At 50.9% G+C, this 17062-nt stretch overlaps 1 protein-coding gene across 2 annotated transcripts in view; it reads left to right on the forward strand.

The window, feature by feature from the left end:
* The window catches only part of ANKRD11 (ankyrin repeat domain containing 11), a 134309-nt gene extending 118952 nt beyond the window's left edge, over positions 1 to 15357 (forward strand). For both annotated transcript variants that reach the window (XM_058155079.1, XM_058155080.1), the window contains 5 exons: positions 1531 to 8237; positions 9564 to 9662; positions 9763 to 9906; positions 10813 to 10905; positions 12253 to 15357. In XM_058155079.1, the coding sequence (XP_058011062.1) occupies positions 1531 to 8237; positions 9564 to 9662; positions 9763 to 9906; positions 10813 to 10905; positions 12253 to 12438 (7229 nt within the window). In that variant the 3' untranslated portion in view covers positions 12439 to 15357. The remainder of the gene's footprint in view (positions 1 to 1530; positions 8238 to 9563; positions 9663 to 9762; positions 9907 to 10812; positions 10906 to 12252) is intronic.
* The last annotated feature ends 1705 nt before the right edge of the window (positions 15358 to 17062 follow it).

Genomic DNA, 17062 nt, shown 5'->3' on the forward strand with positions numbered 1-17062 from the left:
AAGAGCCCCCAGGGGTCTCCCCTCCTCCCCTTCCATGGCCTTGGCCCCAGTCCAGTCATGGCTGAGCTCTTGGGGGCTTGGTGTGCCATTCAAAACGTCTCAGCCAGCTCAGCTTTGACGCAAGTGTCCCAGGATCCCCATCGCTGCCCTGGAGAGATTGACCCTGATGCTGTTCTCCTGTAGTTGCCACAGCCCATCCTTGGGAAACCAGCCCTTGAAAGGCTCCACGGGAAGAATCGGCATCAATGTGGAATCTGGGCTTTGTCGTTCCTCATAGAACTGAGAAGAAATGCAGTTCCGTCTCTTTGCCCAGCAGTCATGATATTGAGCAGCCTTTCTTTAGGGTGGCCTTCCCTGCCTTGAGGGCTTTTAAATGAACTGCAACTACAATTCCCAGAATTCTAAGAAGGAGGGCCCCATACAGGCTGGATCAGGATCAGTTACATTGAGAGTACAGCTTGGTGTTTTGTTTCTTACCTGTCTTTCTGCTTTGTACAGAAGCAGTACTGGCATTTTATGTATGAAGTTGGAGCAATAATGGAATAAGAGACCTTGAATTAGTATCCTTCCTCTAAGCTGCCAATTTCATCCCTGCCAAGACCGTGCCATTCCTGCACTTCTGTAGAAGGCACCCTCCCAGCCATTTGCTGCTTCCTTTTGCAAACCACACAGCAACATCAGGATGCAGATAGAGGGAAGGTTTACCAGTCCCCTCTGGGCTCGTCTGTTCTTGGAAAGGGGGGATGCAGAGAGAATTGGGGGGCAGAGTGGCTAGCACGTCTCCAAGTTCACTTAGCGATGCATGCAGGGAGAACCGTGTTGCACTGTGGTTTAGCATAGGGAGCTTTCTGAGAGAAAGAAGCTGTGCAGACTTACAGAATAATTTCCAAGGGTGACTAGTGGCCCAGAGAATGGGGAAATCTTGGTCTCTCCAAAGAACCCAGAATGCCTCTTCCCAAGTTCTCCTCACTCCAGGAGTTAAGAGTCTGTAGCAAAGGGATGATAGCTAGTGGTTACTGAGATAAATACGCATTGAATCCTTTTGAAAGCCCCTATAAAAACTAAGTGGCAGTGCTCCGGCGATGGCAGTTATGGAAGCGAAGCCCCAGGGGTGAAGGCCTCCCTGTCTGCTGCAGAGGCTGTGCCCAGGGGTTCCATGATGGAGGCGAGGGCAGGGCTGCACTGCACTGCGTCTCTAATCCTGGATTGGCACTGCAGCTGCTGGAAAGACAGGCCCCCTCTTGAAAGAAACGGATGTTGTCCCCAGCAATTGCTCTTACTAGATTTGCACCCTTTCTGCCCAGATGCACCAAATCGATGCCAGCCATTGAGTCCCTGCGCAGCTTTGGCCTTTTACCCCAGAGGACCTCTCAGACCTCCGTGTAGGTAGAGCAGCCCCAGCTATGCTTTGCACATGGAAGATAGATTGTCCACTCAGGTATTGTGAGCAGGTTTCTGTGGAGAACGCTGCTAAGCGCGGGTGTCCGTAGGGGCTGTCCTTCACCTGCCTTGGTGCTCTTGCTTTTGCAGAGACTTCAGAGGAAGAAGACGCTCCATCATTTGCGCCCTCCAGCTCCATTGATGGCAACAACACGGACTCAGAATTTGAGAAGGGCCTAAAGCACAAGGGGAAGAACCAGGAGGCCCCCAAAGCTGTCACACCCGTGAAGGACGAGTATGAGTTCGACGAGGATGATGAGCAGGACAGGGTCCCCCCAGTCGATGACAAGCATCTGCTGAAGAAGGATTACAGGAAAGAGACTAAAGCCAATAATTTCATCTCCATTCCCAAGATGGAAGTGAAAACGTACACTAAAAACAGCACAATCGCACCAAAGAAAGTAGCTCATCGCATCCTTTCCGATACGTCTGACGAAGAAGATGGTGCCCTGGCGGTGGGTGGCGGGGAGAAGTTGCGAATGACCACCCACCCCAGCCCCGCCAGCAGCAAGGCTCGAGAACTCCCCAGCGCCAAGCAGCAGAAAGAGAAAAACAAGGTGAAGAAGAAACGCAAGAAGGAGACCAAAGGCAAAGAAGTTCGGTTTGGCAAAAAAAATGACAAGTTTTGTTCCTCCGAATCAGAGAGTGAAAACCTGGAGAGTGAGGAGGATGACCGAGACTCTGTCCAAAGCCCCCCCACCTGCGTAAAGGACTCCAGGCTGGTGCTGAAGGAGTCCTCCCTCTTCAATTCCCTCTCGGCTTCCTCTGCCTCTTCCCACGGCAGTCTGGCCTCCCAAAAGCATAACTCGGCCCTCACAGATCAGCACTCCAAGCATTGGCGGACCGACAATTGGAAAACGGTTTCTTCCCCGGCCTGGTCGGACGTCAGCTCCTTATCCGATTCCACAAGGACCCGGTTGACCAGCGAGTCGGATTATACGTCCGAGGACTCGAGCCTGGAGTCCTTGAAGCCTGTGAGGAAGAAACAGGAGCCCAAGAAACGAGCCCAGCACGGGGCTGCGGTCATGGTGGTGGATAAGAAGAATTCATTCCATGGCAATATCGATGGAGCTATTCCAAAGCTGGACAAGGAGGGCAAGGTTGTAAAAAAGCATAAAACGAAACACAAACACAAAAACAAGGAGAGAGGCCAGTGTCCTGCTAGCCAAGACATTAAAATAATCAAAGCTTTTTCTTTTGATTATGAGGACTCTAAGCAGAAATCCGACAAGGCTTTGATGATAGAGACTGAAAGCCCTGTTGAAAACAAGCTCAAAGCACTAAAGCACGAGAGAGAGCACTTCAAGAAAGAGGACAAATTTCTGAGAACTAAATCAGAAGAGAAGGAGTGGTTGATGAAAGAGGAAGCTGGGAAAAATTCTAAAGAGGAGAAATCCTTGAAAAAAGTGAAGGAGGCAAGTAAAGACGTCAGCAAACCCTTCAGGGAAGAAAAGACCAGCAGGCTGGAGAGGGAGAAGCCCACAAAGGAGAAATCTCCCAAAGAGGAGAAGCCTCGGACACACAAGGACGAAAGGAAGAAGAAATCCAAGGACAAGCAGTTCAAAGCCGAGAAGAAAAGCGAACCAAAGGAAGAAAAACCAAGCAGAATTGAGAAAGAAAGGCCAGTGAAAGAAGAGAAAGAAAAATGCAAAAAAGACAAAAGTTACCGAGAAGAAGCGCCATTTGAAGACTTTAGTAATAAAAACCAGTTTTTGGAAAATGACGATACAAAGTTCAGCCTTTCGGATGACCAGCAAGATCGATGGTTTTCAGATTTGTCATCTGATTCCTCTTTTGATTTCAAAGGAGAAGATAGCTGGGATTCGCCAGGGACAGACTACAGAGAAATAAAAAATGACAATGTGGCAAAATTAATAATTGAAACAGTAAAGGAGGAAATAAAAGACAAGAAACGCGAAAGTAAAACAAAAGACAAAAGAGACTACAGTGAAAAGCGTAATGAAAAAGAGACATTTATTAAAAAGAAAGAAAGAGAATACACTGAGCGGAATTCTGAGAAGAAGAAGGACCAAACTGAGAAACATAAAAATATTCCCAATTATCTGCCTGAAAAGAAAAGAAAAGATTCTTCTGAAAGTTTTAAAGAGAGAAAAGAAAAGGACGGCAGTGAAATTAGAGAAAGAAGGGAATTGCCTGATAGCTCTAAAGATAGAAAAGAGGTTAAAATCAAGCAAGAAGATTCCTACAGGGATGAATTTAAAGGCTACGGCTGCGAAGCATTTTTCAAAGAAAAACCTGACCCCGAATTCAGCGGAAAAAATACGGAAACCTGGGAAAGGCATCACTCGGGAAAGGAGAAAAAGGATGCGCCAGAGAAGGACAAGAAAGAAAAATTAAAAACAGAGAAATACAAAGAAAAATCCAAAATGGACGATCGGGAGAGAAATGAGAAGATGCCATCCGAAAAGAACCAAAAGGACAAAGAACTGGAGAAAAGCTTTAAAGAGAAAAAGGAGACCAAGGAGAAATACAGAGACCCTCACAGCAAAGACAAAGAGAGGAAGACTTCCTTAGATCAGGTGAAAGACAAGAAAGAGAAGATCTTCTCTGGGGATCGGGAGGACTTCCACGAGAAAAAGGAGGAGAAAAAAGCGAGAGAGCGGAGCTGGTATAACATCCTCGACATTTTCACCGATGAAAGCGAGGACGAAAAGGACGACTACCCTCTGACTGGGTTCAAGCTGGGGGACGGCCTGGTAAACGAAATGCACCGGCTGCAGGACAGTCTGCAAGACCAAGAGGACAGTGCCGTGGCTGAGAGAGACCTCTATGTCCCCGACAAGCATCGGAAATATTCTTCGGACCGGCAGCCCCACTCTGTGGAGAAACCGAAAGATAAGGACTCCAAAGAGAGAAAAAAGGAGAAAGGGCTGTCGGAGGGAGGGAAGGAGAAAAAAGACAAAAGCTCCCTTGAGAAACATAAGGAGAAGAAAGACAAAGACCGGAAAGAGCGAATCTCGGTGGACTCTGGCCAGGAAAGGAGAACTAAACAGAAACTCCTCGAAAAGGCAGAAAAGAAACATGCGGGAGAAGAGAAAGCTAAAAGTAGACACAAGGAAAAGCTGGATAAAGAGTACACCAAGGAGAAGCGTTCTTCTAAGAGTGGAGAGGCAGAGAAGAGCTTGCTGGAGAAGCTGGAGGAAGAAGCCCTCAATGAATACCGAGACGACTCCAACGACAAGATCAGCGAGATCTCCTCGGACAGCTTCACCGACCGGGCACAGGACCCCGTCCTCAGCAGTCTCTTCGAGGCCTCCAGCCTTTCGCTTACAGATCCCTCTGAGGAGAGGCTCAAGGAGTCACTGCCTCTGCCTTGCCTGGCAGAGAAACTCAAGGAGAAGGAGAGGCACCGACACTCTTCCTCTTCGTCAAAGAAGAGTCATGAAAAAGAGAAAGCAAAGAAAGAAAAAGCAGAGAAAAAAGACAAAACAGATGAACTGAAGGACTCCAGCAGCAGGAAGGAAGCCACCCAGTACGAAAAAGATTTTGCTCTGGATGGGGAAGGCTTTGGCGGTGCCTACAGCGCGAAAGCCGAGGCTGAAGAAGAAGTGGACAAAAACACAGAGTACTTGTTTTCTGAAAAAAGGGACAGGAATGATTCCGAAAGAGAACTTCCTAAGAAAATTGAAAAAGAAAAAACTTGCAGCTCCAACTCCTTCAGTGCAGCCAAAGAGAAGAAAAAGAGAGACCGGCACAAAGAGAAGTGGAAAGACGAAAGGGAGAAGCACAGAGACAGACACCTGGATGGACTGTTTAAGCACCATAAGGAGGAGCAGAAGTTTGCCAAAGACAAGGAGGCCCCTCAAGTGATCTGTCTCAAGGACAAATCTAAGGAAGAGCCCTCCAAGCTGAATGACCTCAAAGCGAAGGAAAGGCTGAAAGAAAACCAGGAAAAGGAGAAAGCCGATTGTCTTAAGATGAGCAACGGAAATGATAAAATTGTCTTATCCAAAGAGGGCGGTAAAAAAGATGTCAGGCCGCGGGAAAAACTTTTGGGAGATGGGGACCTGATGATGACCAGCTTTGAGAGGATGCTGAGCCAAAAAGATATTGAGATTGAAGAGCGCCACAAAAGGCACAAAGAGAGAATGAAACAAATGGAAAAGATGAGGCATAGATCCGGAGATCCCAAATTAAAAGACAAAGTCAAAGCCAACGAAGAGATGCGCAAGAAGAGTCTGGATTTGACTACCAAGAAACCACTAGCTCTTGACTCTCAGTTAAAAGACAAAAAACTCAAGGACCTCGGCCCACTAGCTCCCATAGCATCTCCCGAGATCAAGGCCCAGCCTGCTATGGGGGTGGATTCCAAGGACTGGATAGCTGGCCCCCAACTGAAGGAAAACTTACCTGCTTCTCCCAGGCCAGATCAGCACCGGCCGACGGGCGTTCCCACCCCAGCCTCGGTTGTTTCATGCCCAAGCTACGAAGAAGTGATGCAGACACCACGGACTCCATCTTGCAGCAACGAAGATTACACGGATCTGATGTTTGACTGTGCCGACTCTCAGCATTCCCTCCCCATCTCCACTATGTCCATGAATGCTTGTTCTCCGTCTTTCTTTGACAGATACTCAAATCCTTCAAGTGGATTTTCTGAGAACCCAGGTCAGACCCCAACAAGGCTCATCCCCTCCACAAATCTCCATCGGTCGTTCTCTGTGGATATTAGAAGGGCACCGGAAGAAGAATTCAGTGTTGGAGATAAATTTTTTAGACAGCAGAGTGTCCCAGCCACATCTAGTTATGATTCTCCAGTCCAGCCCTTGATGGAGGAGAAGCTGCCTCTTCCTTCTGTGCCTACTGAGAAGTTCCCGTGTTTATCTCCAGAATATTATTCGCCGGACTATGGAGTCCCATCGCCCAAAGTGGAGGCACTGCATTGCACATCCGGAACTGTTAGCAACGTTGTCCAGTCCCCCGAAAGTGTATTTTCTGGGTTGCAAGCCAAGTCCTCCCCGTCTCACAGAGACGAGCTGCTTGCCCCTTCTGTAGAAAGCGCCCTCCCTCAGGATCTGGACATACCTTTGGATGCTACAGAGGACCAACAGGCGACGGCTGCCATCCTGCCTCCAGAGACCAGCTTCTTGCCCCCAATTGAGGAGAGTGAGTTTGACTCTGGCGTTCCAGAACAGAGCAGCGCAGAGTGGGAGCCCACACCAAAGAAACCTCCTCCAGTGCCACCTGATTTAATTGGCGACCCTCCTGAACATCCCGTGAGCTGGTCGGTGGGGCCCGAGCTGCTTCTGAAGTCTCCCCCGCATCACCCTGATTCCCCAAAGCCTTTCTGTCCTCTAGATATTGCGCTCCCCAGTGCACCGATGCCCTTCGTTCCTGCAGAGACGCTCTATCCCGGCTCCTCTCCCTCGTACCCCCTTTCCGTGATGGAGCCAAGGCTCGAGAAAGCAAAAGAGAAGGCAGAAGAAACGGTCCAACCCGAAGTGGTGTCCGCAGAGCCACCAGCTCCGTGCGTGGATCCCCCAGCCAGGTTGGATGCCTTTTTCAGTTCCTGCAAGCCTGTCTCGGAAGTTGCATCGGATGTGGCTTTGCTGCCAGCAGAGCCCCAAGTGGAAGCTGTGGATGCCGTGGAGAAGAATTTCTTAGAAAACAGCAGCATCGCTCCTGTAAACCCAGAGGAACCGATTACGTGGCCGGATCCCTTCGCAAACTCTGAGGACGACTTGGACCTGGGCCCATTCTCTCTGCCAGAGTTGCCGCTCCAAGCGAAAGACGTTCCAGAGGTGGAAATGGTGGAGGCCAGCGAAGAAAGCCACCCTGCTGCGCCTTCCGAAGCCATCGCCGCAGCCCTGCTGGACGTCGAGGTTCCTTTGGGGTCTGCAAAGGACCAGCAAGCTCTGAGTCTGACTCCAGAAAACATCCTGCCTGGGGAGCCCGACCTGCAAGGGGATGAAGAGAAGCCCGAGGAGGCTTCTGCCAAAGCTGGGCTAGATATCTGCAGCCCCCCAGAGCAGAAGGCTGGAGAAGAAGCAGAGGCCTCCCAGAATGTTCAGGATGCACCACCAACAGATCTGGGGCAGTTGGAGCCTAAAGAGGTGGAGGCCGATGGGGAGGAAGCCGTCTCGGCTGCTTTCTTGTCCAACGATGCTCCTCAAGGCTGTTTCAGCCAAGCAGACAGGACGGAGAGCCCTGAAGCTCAAGAGACCGCCAGGGGCACCATCCAGGTTGCTTCTTCTCAGGCAGAGGTTCCCCAAGGGAACATCCAGTTGGAAGCTGCAGAATTGGCCCCCAAGCCGATTCCCGAACCCCCAAAGGCTCCCAAAGTAGAAGAGATCCCACAGCGGATCACCAGAAACCGAGCCCAAATGCTGGCCAATCAAAACAAGCAGAACGCGGCAGCTGCGGCTGCTTCCGAAAAGGAGTTCCCCCCGGCTTCCACTCCTTCCACCAGGGCCAAGGGGCGCGTGGCTGAGGAGGAGGACACCCAGGCGCAGCACCCGCGGAAGCGGCGGTTCCAGCGCTCCAGCCAGCAGATCCAGCAACAGATCAACACCAGCACCCAGCAGACCCGGGAGATGATCCAGCAGACCTTGGCCGCCATCGTTGACACCATCAAGCTGGAGGATATTGAGCCGTACCACAGCGACCGGTCCAACCCTTACTTTGAGTACCTGCAGATCCGGAAGAAGATTGAGGAGAAGCGGAAAATCCTTTGCTACATAACCCCCCAAGCGCCCCAGTGCTACGCTGAGTATGTCACCTACACCGGCTCCTATTTGCTGGACGGAAAGCCTTTGAGCAAGCTGCACATTCCCGTGGTGAGTAACTGTCCTCTCCGCCACTTTCCCTTTCGTGCCTTTCTCAGCTTTGCAAGGGGAGGCAGCGGCCGTCGCTCTTCCTGCTGGCTGTGTGCACCCCACTGCACTGCCGAGACCCATGGCAGCCTTGTGGAAGCAGTTCCCCGTTTCTGGTGCCTCCATTGTTATTTTGACCTGTGCCCTCAAGGCCTTGCTGGAACTGGAGTCCGGGGAGGGGGGGGAGGGTAGGGGCTGGACTGCAGCAGCTGTCTGAACGTCCTGGGAGGAACAGGGAGGTATTGCACCAGTTAAGAATGGTGAGTTTGAAGAACGGGGCCTGGAAATTAAATTACAGTAAACGGAGCCTGGAAATTCTAAACCCACATTGGACACATTGCCAGAAATAACAGCAAGCCCAGCTGTCATCAGACTGAGCTTATTGTGGCTTTGTGTCAGTGTGACGGTGGGAAAGCCATTTTTATAAACAGCTCTCTGGCCATGCAAAGGGAGGAGCAGAATCTTGGGTGGGCTTCTATCATTCTTGGCATGTTCCGCATCAGGGGATCTCCCAGTAGAAATCCATTTGTCAGGTGGCACTAAATCTGACTCTTTATACTTTGGCTTTTTCTGATGTAGAAAGCGAGAGATAAGGACAGCAGGAGGAGGAGGTTGGGAGCAGAGCTGAAGTCTTTCCAGTTTGATTTCAGGAGAGGCAGCTCTTCCACCTGCTTCCTGTCCCTTCACCCTGGGACCCCTGCTGGAAGGCCTCTCCGCCCCCTTCATGTAGCTCAGGAAGGCTTGAAATTGGGGAAGTCACTCCTGCTTTTGGGTGGTGGCCGAATGGAAACGGCTCTCCTTCGCCTGCCGCAGTGATGTGGAGGGTGAGCGGGGGCTCTGGAGTCAGCCGGGGGAGGGGAGGTTGAGCAGTTCAGACAGGTCCCAGTTCCTTGGGGGGGAGGGCTGTTCGAAGACGTTGGGGGGAGGCCAGCATTCAGATATGATGCATGTCAGTTAGGAACAGCCTGTTAGGGAATCAGGGAAGCGGACCCTGGTTGAGCCCCGGGGGAAGCTGTGTGCTCCTGAGGTGAGGCGACAAGCCCAGTGGTTGTGCTGCACTCTGTAGCATCTGTGGGCAGGCGTTGGGTTTGTCTGGGAGGGAGGGAGGTTGAATAAGCAGCGTCTGCCTCCCTCTGTGGGCTCTGCTTTGTGCACAGACACCTCTCTGGCTTGGTCTGCCGCTGCCCCAGGCACAGCTGTGTCCGTCCGTCCGTCCGTCTGTCCGTCCAGGCAAAGGAAGGCTGGCGAGACCCCCGCCCGGCAACCCTTCCCGTCTTCTCTGCCTTTCAGATTGCCCCGCCCCCATCCTTGGCTGAGCCCCTGAAGGAGCTGTTCAAGCAGCAGGAAGCCGTCCGGGGGAAGCTGCGACTCCAGCACAGCATCGAACGGGTAACTGCCACCACCGACCGCCTGGGGCCCATGGCCCACCCGGTGGGGTTGGGTGCAGAGTGTGTGTGGCCTCCTGGTAATGCTGCCCTCCTTTCCCCAGGAGAAGCTGATCGTGTCGTGCGAACAGGAGATTTTGAGAGTTCATTGTCGGGCAGCCAGGACGATAGCAAATCAAGCCGTGCCCTTCAGCGCCTGCACGATGCTCCTGGACTCGGAGGTGTACAACATGCCTCTCGAAAACCAGGTGGGCTCCTTCCAGCCGGTGCTTTTCCTTGTGGGGGAGACGGATAAGAGGCTTTTGCTAGTGCAGCGATTCTCACTTTTCCACTTGTGCGCTGGCCGTGTGCCAGGAGACTCTGCAATGGCTGGGTTGCAGAGGTTTCCAAAGGAGTGCTTAGGGGTCAGAGGAGCCTGCAGCTGCTGCATCATCCATCCCCCTTCGCTGGGACCCCAAATCTCCCTTTGGTTCTTCTTCACAGCATCCCTCCCGGCTGATCATCTTGCTTCTGCAGGAAACCCCCGCTGGGCTGCATCTGATCTGTGAATAGAGCCAGGCTCTACCTCAGACTGCAGGTCTCCCTGCCCCCCTTACACACACACACACACACCCACACACCCACACACACCAGTTCTGTGCAAGGAAAGGCTGGAGATTTAAGGATGAGTCAGACAGAGGGAGCCTCCTGGCCTCCTGCTTTGCTTTGCGGCAGAGATGCCCAAGTGGCTGCGGCTGCACAGAACAAGGAGAGCAGCGCCTCCTGCTGGCCAGTTGCTTTGAAGCAGCTCTTCCTGCTGGCTGTAAAGCTGTCATTTCGGTGGGAAGCTGAGTGGTGCATTGCAGGCATCGGCCCCCTAGCACAAAGCTGGGTAGGGGGGATTTATTAGCTATTTGTCATACTTGTCCTGGGCCTGATTCACCCATACCTAAAGAATTCCGTTATTTTCTACCACAGTGCACAGGAAGGTGGGTGGGGGGAGCACATCTCTTGCAAAGGACCCTTGGAGTCGCAGCTCGTAGCCCAGAGCCACGTGGAGGCTTAAGGGAAATGAATGATCCCGTACTTGCCTCTTTGAGACTCTTCCGTGAGACAGAGAGAACCAACTTTTAAGTCTGTTTTTCTGCTGCTTACCTTTGTCCTTTGTCTCTCAGGGAGATGAAAACAAATCTGTCAGAGATCGTTTCAATGCTCGCCAGTTTATCTCGTGGTTGCAGGATGTGGATGATAAATATGACCGGATGAAGGTGAGCAGGGGAGCCAGCGGGGCTGGGCAAGTGGCATCATTGGCTGCCTCGGCTCTGCCTTCCGCCCACTCTGGGGGGAGAGAATGGGTTGTGGAGCGCCTGCTGCATTCCTCAGATCTGCTGCTGAGACGCTTAATTGCTTCATTTCCCCCCCACCCCCACTCCGCCTCCAAACCTTTCCATCCTACAGCCGGGTGCCTGATTCTTAGGAGAGATTCCTCTGGCCCAGCAGTTTCTGTGATGTGATTTTTTTAGAATTAACAATCTGTGAAAATCAGAACCAGCTTTTCTGGCTCTTGGGAAGGGCTCGTCTCCTTCAGCCAATCTGTGGTCCTTCCCTCTGGCAGGGAGGCGCTTTTCTGCCGGGGGCTCCATAGAGGCAGACCCATGACAAACAGCACATGCTCTGACTTGATATTGTTCCATTCCATTCCTTGCTTTTCTTAAAATATGCAGAAAGGAAACTAGATGGTAAGTGACGGCAAACATTTACATTCTGATAATAGGAAATTTGCAAACTTCTCCGTTTCTTGGGAATGAATCAGTTGATCCCAGTCCAGGATAGCCTAATCCCCTTGTATATCTAGAGTTTTGTAAGAAACCTTTATTAACAATGCAGCATTCATTCATTCATTCAAAACAACAACAAAAAACCCTAACACGGCCCACTACAATAATCCCAGGTGGATCACAACAGCCTTTGATAAAAGCAGTATAAATATAAACCCGCAGAACCCCACAAAAGGCATCACGTGACCCACAAATACAGGCTGGTTGTCAAGCACCCAAACCCTGATCACGGGACTCTGGGAACACGGCAATAGTTGTAATGTGAGGACAGGTCTAAGTCACTGTTTTTCAGCACCGTCATAATTTTGAATGATCGCTAAATGAATGGTGGTAAGTCAAGGACTCCCTGTATTTTTACAGCCATCTGCTTTTCTCTAAAAATAGAAAGATGAAGCAGCTCATTTGCCCAACAAACAGCAAAAGCTAACAAAAATTAAAAACAATCCTGGTGGCCCAAGAATGTGCTTTCTCTGAGCCTCCGTTAAATGTCAGAGCAAAACCTTCTCTTGAAGGGCAGGAAATCCTTCTAATCTTTACTGTTGGTTCAGGCATCCGCTGATAAAATGGAGTTCTGGCCTTCGTGACATGTCACTCTTGATTCATCTTCCTCGAGAGGGAGCTTCTCCAGGGGATGTCAGAAGCCGTCCCGTTTGGCCTTTGGGGGAAGGGGGACCCTGAGGCCACAAAGGGGGAGGGGGGTTTCTCAGCACCCTGGGCCTGACAAACCTGCCTTTGGCTTCGCACACTCAAGGCCCCCCCTCCTCTTTTCTCATCCAGACGTGCCTGCTGATGCGCCAGCAACACGAAGCCGCAGCCTTGAACGCAGTGCAGCGCATGGAGTGGCAGCTGAAAGTGCAGGAGCTGGACCCTGCCGGGCACAAGTCGCTCTGCGTGAACGAGGTGCCCTCGTTCTACGTGCCCATGGTGGACGTGAACGATGACTTTGTGCTCTTGCCAGCATGACAGGACCGTGCCTGCGGACATTTTCACTGCAAACTGGCATGGGTGGTGCCCGCCCACCCCCTGACTCCCCTCTCCAGGATGGGTGTAGGTGATCACACACGCACACAGACACACACACACACACACACAGACACGACCGCTTGCTGATGAATCCCTAGTCAGACAAGGAGGAAGCAGAACATCTGTGACAAAACCATAAGTGGCACTTTCTTCACGGAGACCCAAGCGCCCCGGGCTGCAGGAGCAGCGGAAGGAGAGATGCGGCTCCTTCTCCGCCACCTTCTGTGGCAGGAGCAGCCCACGCATGGCGGCAGATTCAGGACTGGTGGAAGCAAGAGAGACTTGACGGGTGCCAGGAGACTGTCGGGGCACTCTCTCTCGGAGGGGTGGGGGGAACTGCAGCTGCCGCCAAGACTCGAAGCCGCCACAGCCTTCGGCGCACTCACGATTTCTGCCGTTTGGAGCGCTTTCATTCTTCCATTTGCCTGTGGGTGGATCATCCTCCGAGACCCTGCAGGGTGAAACTGTGGGGGGGGGGGGGCTTGTGAGGAGTGGGGGTAGAAGAGACAGGCAGTCCCTTTGGTTCTTGTTGCAGCCGGGCGTCGAGAAGGCACCGAGCTGCACTCTGGGGGGGGTGGAGAGAGTCACCCCACCGGATCAGCAACGTGGGGCACCTTTCGAACAACCCAGCCTGGGGAGAGAGCCCCTCCCCCCCCACGGAGACCAGAGACGTAAGTGGCACAGAGTGAGGACTGTGCAATTCTGTTTTGAAGTGGAGTAAAATCCATGTGGTTTATATATATATATATATAAATATATATATATAAATATATATTTTCCTTTAATCTTGGGCATTTTGTTTCTCTTTCTGAGACCATAACTTGAAAAAAGAAAAAGATAAAACACTACAAGAGCCAATACTCATATAAAAAGAAATTGTATCCCTTAAAAGCTGTACAGTTTTATATACATTAACAATGTACTTTTTGCTGCCTTCTAGATAATTTATTTTGCAACACATTACTGCACAGTTGTAAATAACTTATGTACTGTAACATCACTTTCAGTCATGTGTAAAGAAATAAATTAATTAATTAAAATGATCTTTGTATGTATAGTTCCCCCAAGGCAGTACCCCTCCCTTCTTCTCTCCAACCCAGGGCTAGGCGGCTCCTTCTGCCCCCTGCAGCACACAGGCTGGCCATGCGCTCTCCCTTGCCTCCCTCCCCAGCAGCTGAGCTGACCTTTGCCCTGGGCTTCTCTGGCTTGACATCTCGGCACAGATGGATCTTGAGAGAGCTGCGTGCTCCCCCTTCAGGGCTCTAGGCACACGTGGGCAGAAAAAGACCCTTCATGGGGCAGGCTAGGCTGAAGGGGGCCCCATGGACCTCAGGGCAGAGAGGCCGTGGCAGTCGAGCCTAGCCAGGAGAGCCCCCTGGGGTTTCTGGCCCAACTTGGCCCCGGTTCCAAGCTGTGGATTGTCGGGTAGGATTTTGTAACCAGGAAGCCCCAAGCAGTGCTTGGCTCTGAATCGCTCTCCGCTTGTGGGCAGGGGAGCGATGGGCCAAGAGGGCCCCAAAGCTTTTGCCAGGTGGGCTGCTCTGATTTTGTGATCTAGGAAGGCTCCGTTCTGTCATTGCTGTCTAACGTAACGCTTATAGAAATCTTTGAGGATTGTCTGTTTCCAGATCTGGACTGGATTGGCAGCCTTGAGTCTTGGGGAATTGCTGGATAGCAAAGACTGGAGGACTCTCCCCCAAATGCAGAAGTAAATTTCTGAAGGCAAATGTGTCGCTCTGTAGCTTATGGGGAGGTTTATTCCCGAACCTGCTGCCTTTTGGCAACATACATACGAATTCAGAATGAGCAGCTGACACAGTGGTATTCTTGGGCTAGCAAAGAGGGTCTTCACTGCTCCAACATTCAGAATATGGGCTGTGGTCCATATGGTAAAAGTCATGAGTTAATTGGGGAGCAGAGTCTGAGAGAGAGAAGCGAGGAGAAGCCGGCCAAAGGGAGACCTGGGCCTTGCTTCTCTTCCTGAGAGGCCCTGCTGCTTGGCATCTCCCCAAGAGCTTTCAGCCAGCGAAGCCCTTCTCTGAGGCAGGTGGGCAGTTGGCAATTTGCCACGAGAGCCAGGACACTCAGGTAACTGCTGGAGAGGGCAGAAGGTGAGCCGTTTCCCCAGGGCCTCCTCAGCCAGTCTCCCCTCAAGGCTGATGGGACCCGCCAGGAGGGAGGGAGGGTCTTTCCAGCCCAGCTGCTGCATTGGTGCATCTCTGCTGGCTGGCAGGTTCATGCCTGTGGAACTCCACCAAGTGCAGGGGGAGGATGTGGGGGGGTAGAACCCATAACAAGCCTTTGGTTCTTAGCATCCCATGTCAGGAAGTGTTTCTTTTGGAACCGAGAGGAAGTAGAGGAAAGCCGCCCCTGCCTAAAAATGGATGGGGCTTCTTAATCCATGGGTGCCAGCCTAGCCTTCCCGGACTGGGGTTTTGGTTCCCAGGGGGTGGGGGGACACCTCTGTCCTCCTCTATGATTCTGGACGGAGCCAAATTCTGGTTGAAAATGTGGTTCCCCCATTTTGTTCAACCAGCAAAGTAATTTTGAGTGGGGTTGGCAGCGCTTGGCCACTTCCAGCATCAGCTCCATGGAGGTGCAGCTTCTGCAGGAACCTGCATGTGTGGAAGGATTTGGGTGCAGGGAATGGGTCCCATCATGCTGGGGGCTGCCTGGGACAGTTGCAAAGCTTTCCATCAATAATGGGGAAATGTGGTTTAGCTAGTTCCCTCTACTCAACCCCATTCCTGAGGTTCCACCTCTGGAGCTACAGGGATCCAGCTCTCTTTTTCTTTTCTTCTTGATGCCGATGGAAATCCCCTCTCCACCCACCCCAGACCCCTCCTTCAAAGCCTGAATCACAGCAGCAGAGCACTGTGTGATACCAGTGTAAATAGCCCCCCTTGTTCAATCGCTTCTCCTAGACAATTGTATATATACATGTAAATAACTCTCACAGGTCATTCACACCCTTTTATTTGTACTTGCATAGAATGTGGAGTTAAAACAGCAGCAGGGTGCATTGTTTGTAATGTAATCATGTATTTTTTTATTTTTTATTTTTTACCAATGTAGTTTGTGTACATATAGTTTGTCAGTGCTGGTGCTGCCAAGGGCACCATAAAACTGCCCTTTAGCTGTACAACTTCCTGCAGAAAGAGGCAAAGCAAATACAGGTGTTATTTTCTACAGTTGCATGTACAGAGAGAAGTGCAGAGATGCTGTTGTCCCTCAAGAGATAATGTTCATAAATAAATCTTTTTTTAAAAAAAAGGACAGTGTGCTCTGGGCTCTTTTGATTTTCACTGTTTCTCAAAATGTTTCCGAGTGGCCTCTCCTCCTCCTGGGGCTTGGCCATTCCCAAGTCTTTCTACCGAGAGGAAAATGAAGGACCATTTTCAAGTAAGATTTTAACCTACAAACCTTCAAGGTTTCATGCATCTTCCATCGTAGGCCAGGCCCAGATTTTGCTGAGCAAGGTGGATGTTGGCTGTTCTCAGGCTGAAGAGAAGTAGGAAGTTACGCAGGAATCAAGTCGTCTGTCTGGTAGGACTTTTTCTGATTAACACACTGGATTCAAGGCAACCCTTCAATGTATCCAGCAGAGTCAACAGAAGCCCACGAAAGCTGCAGCTGCCTCTGCGCTTTCTCCAACTCAGTTCGGTCTGTGGCTTTCCTTGGCTTTCTCCCCAACACACCACCACAGAAGCTCACCTTGGCTTCGAAACTGAGGCAGCCTGGGATTTCTGCCAGTTCTCAAAATTTGATAAAATTTCTTCAAAATTTTTCTTTCTATGCCCAGATTATTTTTCCAGATCAATCCTGGAATCTTCAAACTTCTTTTGATCCCTTTTATTATCAGAGGGATGGCGGGAGCAGAGGCTGTGATCACTGGATTTCTATCCTTTCCCCAAATTGTTCATCCCAAAGAGTGTATGGGTGTTTGCAAGACGTACTTGTAGCTCAGTGCTGCCGTCTCCTCTATATTTCTAAATACCAAGAAAGGTCATGTTGCAACTCATCTTTTTTCTAAACTTTTAATTCAAGAGATTGAGAAGACTGAAATGTCACCCAGAGCCATTGTTGGGGGAAGCTGTTGTCCCTCAACTGGCAGAGCTGCATCTCCCAAGATTGTGATCTGGGCTCATGCGATCTACTTTCCATAGGGTCAGTTAAAGACCACACATATTTGTGCAGCCTGTTAAATTTGGTTGGGTAAAACAGCGACTTCCTTTGTGGCTTGGCAAATTGCGCTGACACACTGCTGCTCTCCCTGGATAAGCTGTTGCACACACAAGCCACGAAGTGTACAGATGTATTTTTTAGAAAACAACTTGAGGACGGGGAATTGAAATAAAAGGTTGTCATAATGTTGCATGATAAAAATCCTTTTCCAAAGGGAGCAATCCAACAAAATCGCTTCTCCGCCCCCCCCCCCACCCCCAAGTGCTTCCGCACAAAACGTAACCGGGAAGAAAAGCAACCACTTGTAAGAGTGGAAGTCAAACAGAACAGCCCTTGGACACACGTTAAGAACAGCCTGAAGGGGTTGAAGTCAGGCAGG

Source organism: Ahaetulla prasina, chromosome 12 (assembly GCF_028640845.1).
Source record: "Ahaetulla prasina isolate Xishuangbanna chromosome 12, ASM2864084v1, whole genome shotgun sequence".
In the NCBI taxonomy this organism is placed as follows: Eukaryota; Metazoa; Chordata; class Lepidosauria; order Squamata; family Colubridae; genus Ahaetulla; species Ahaetulla prasina.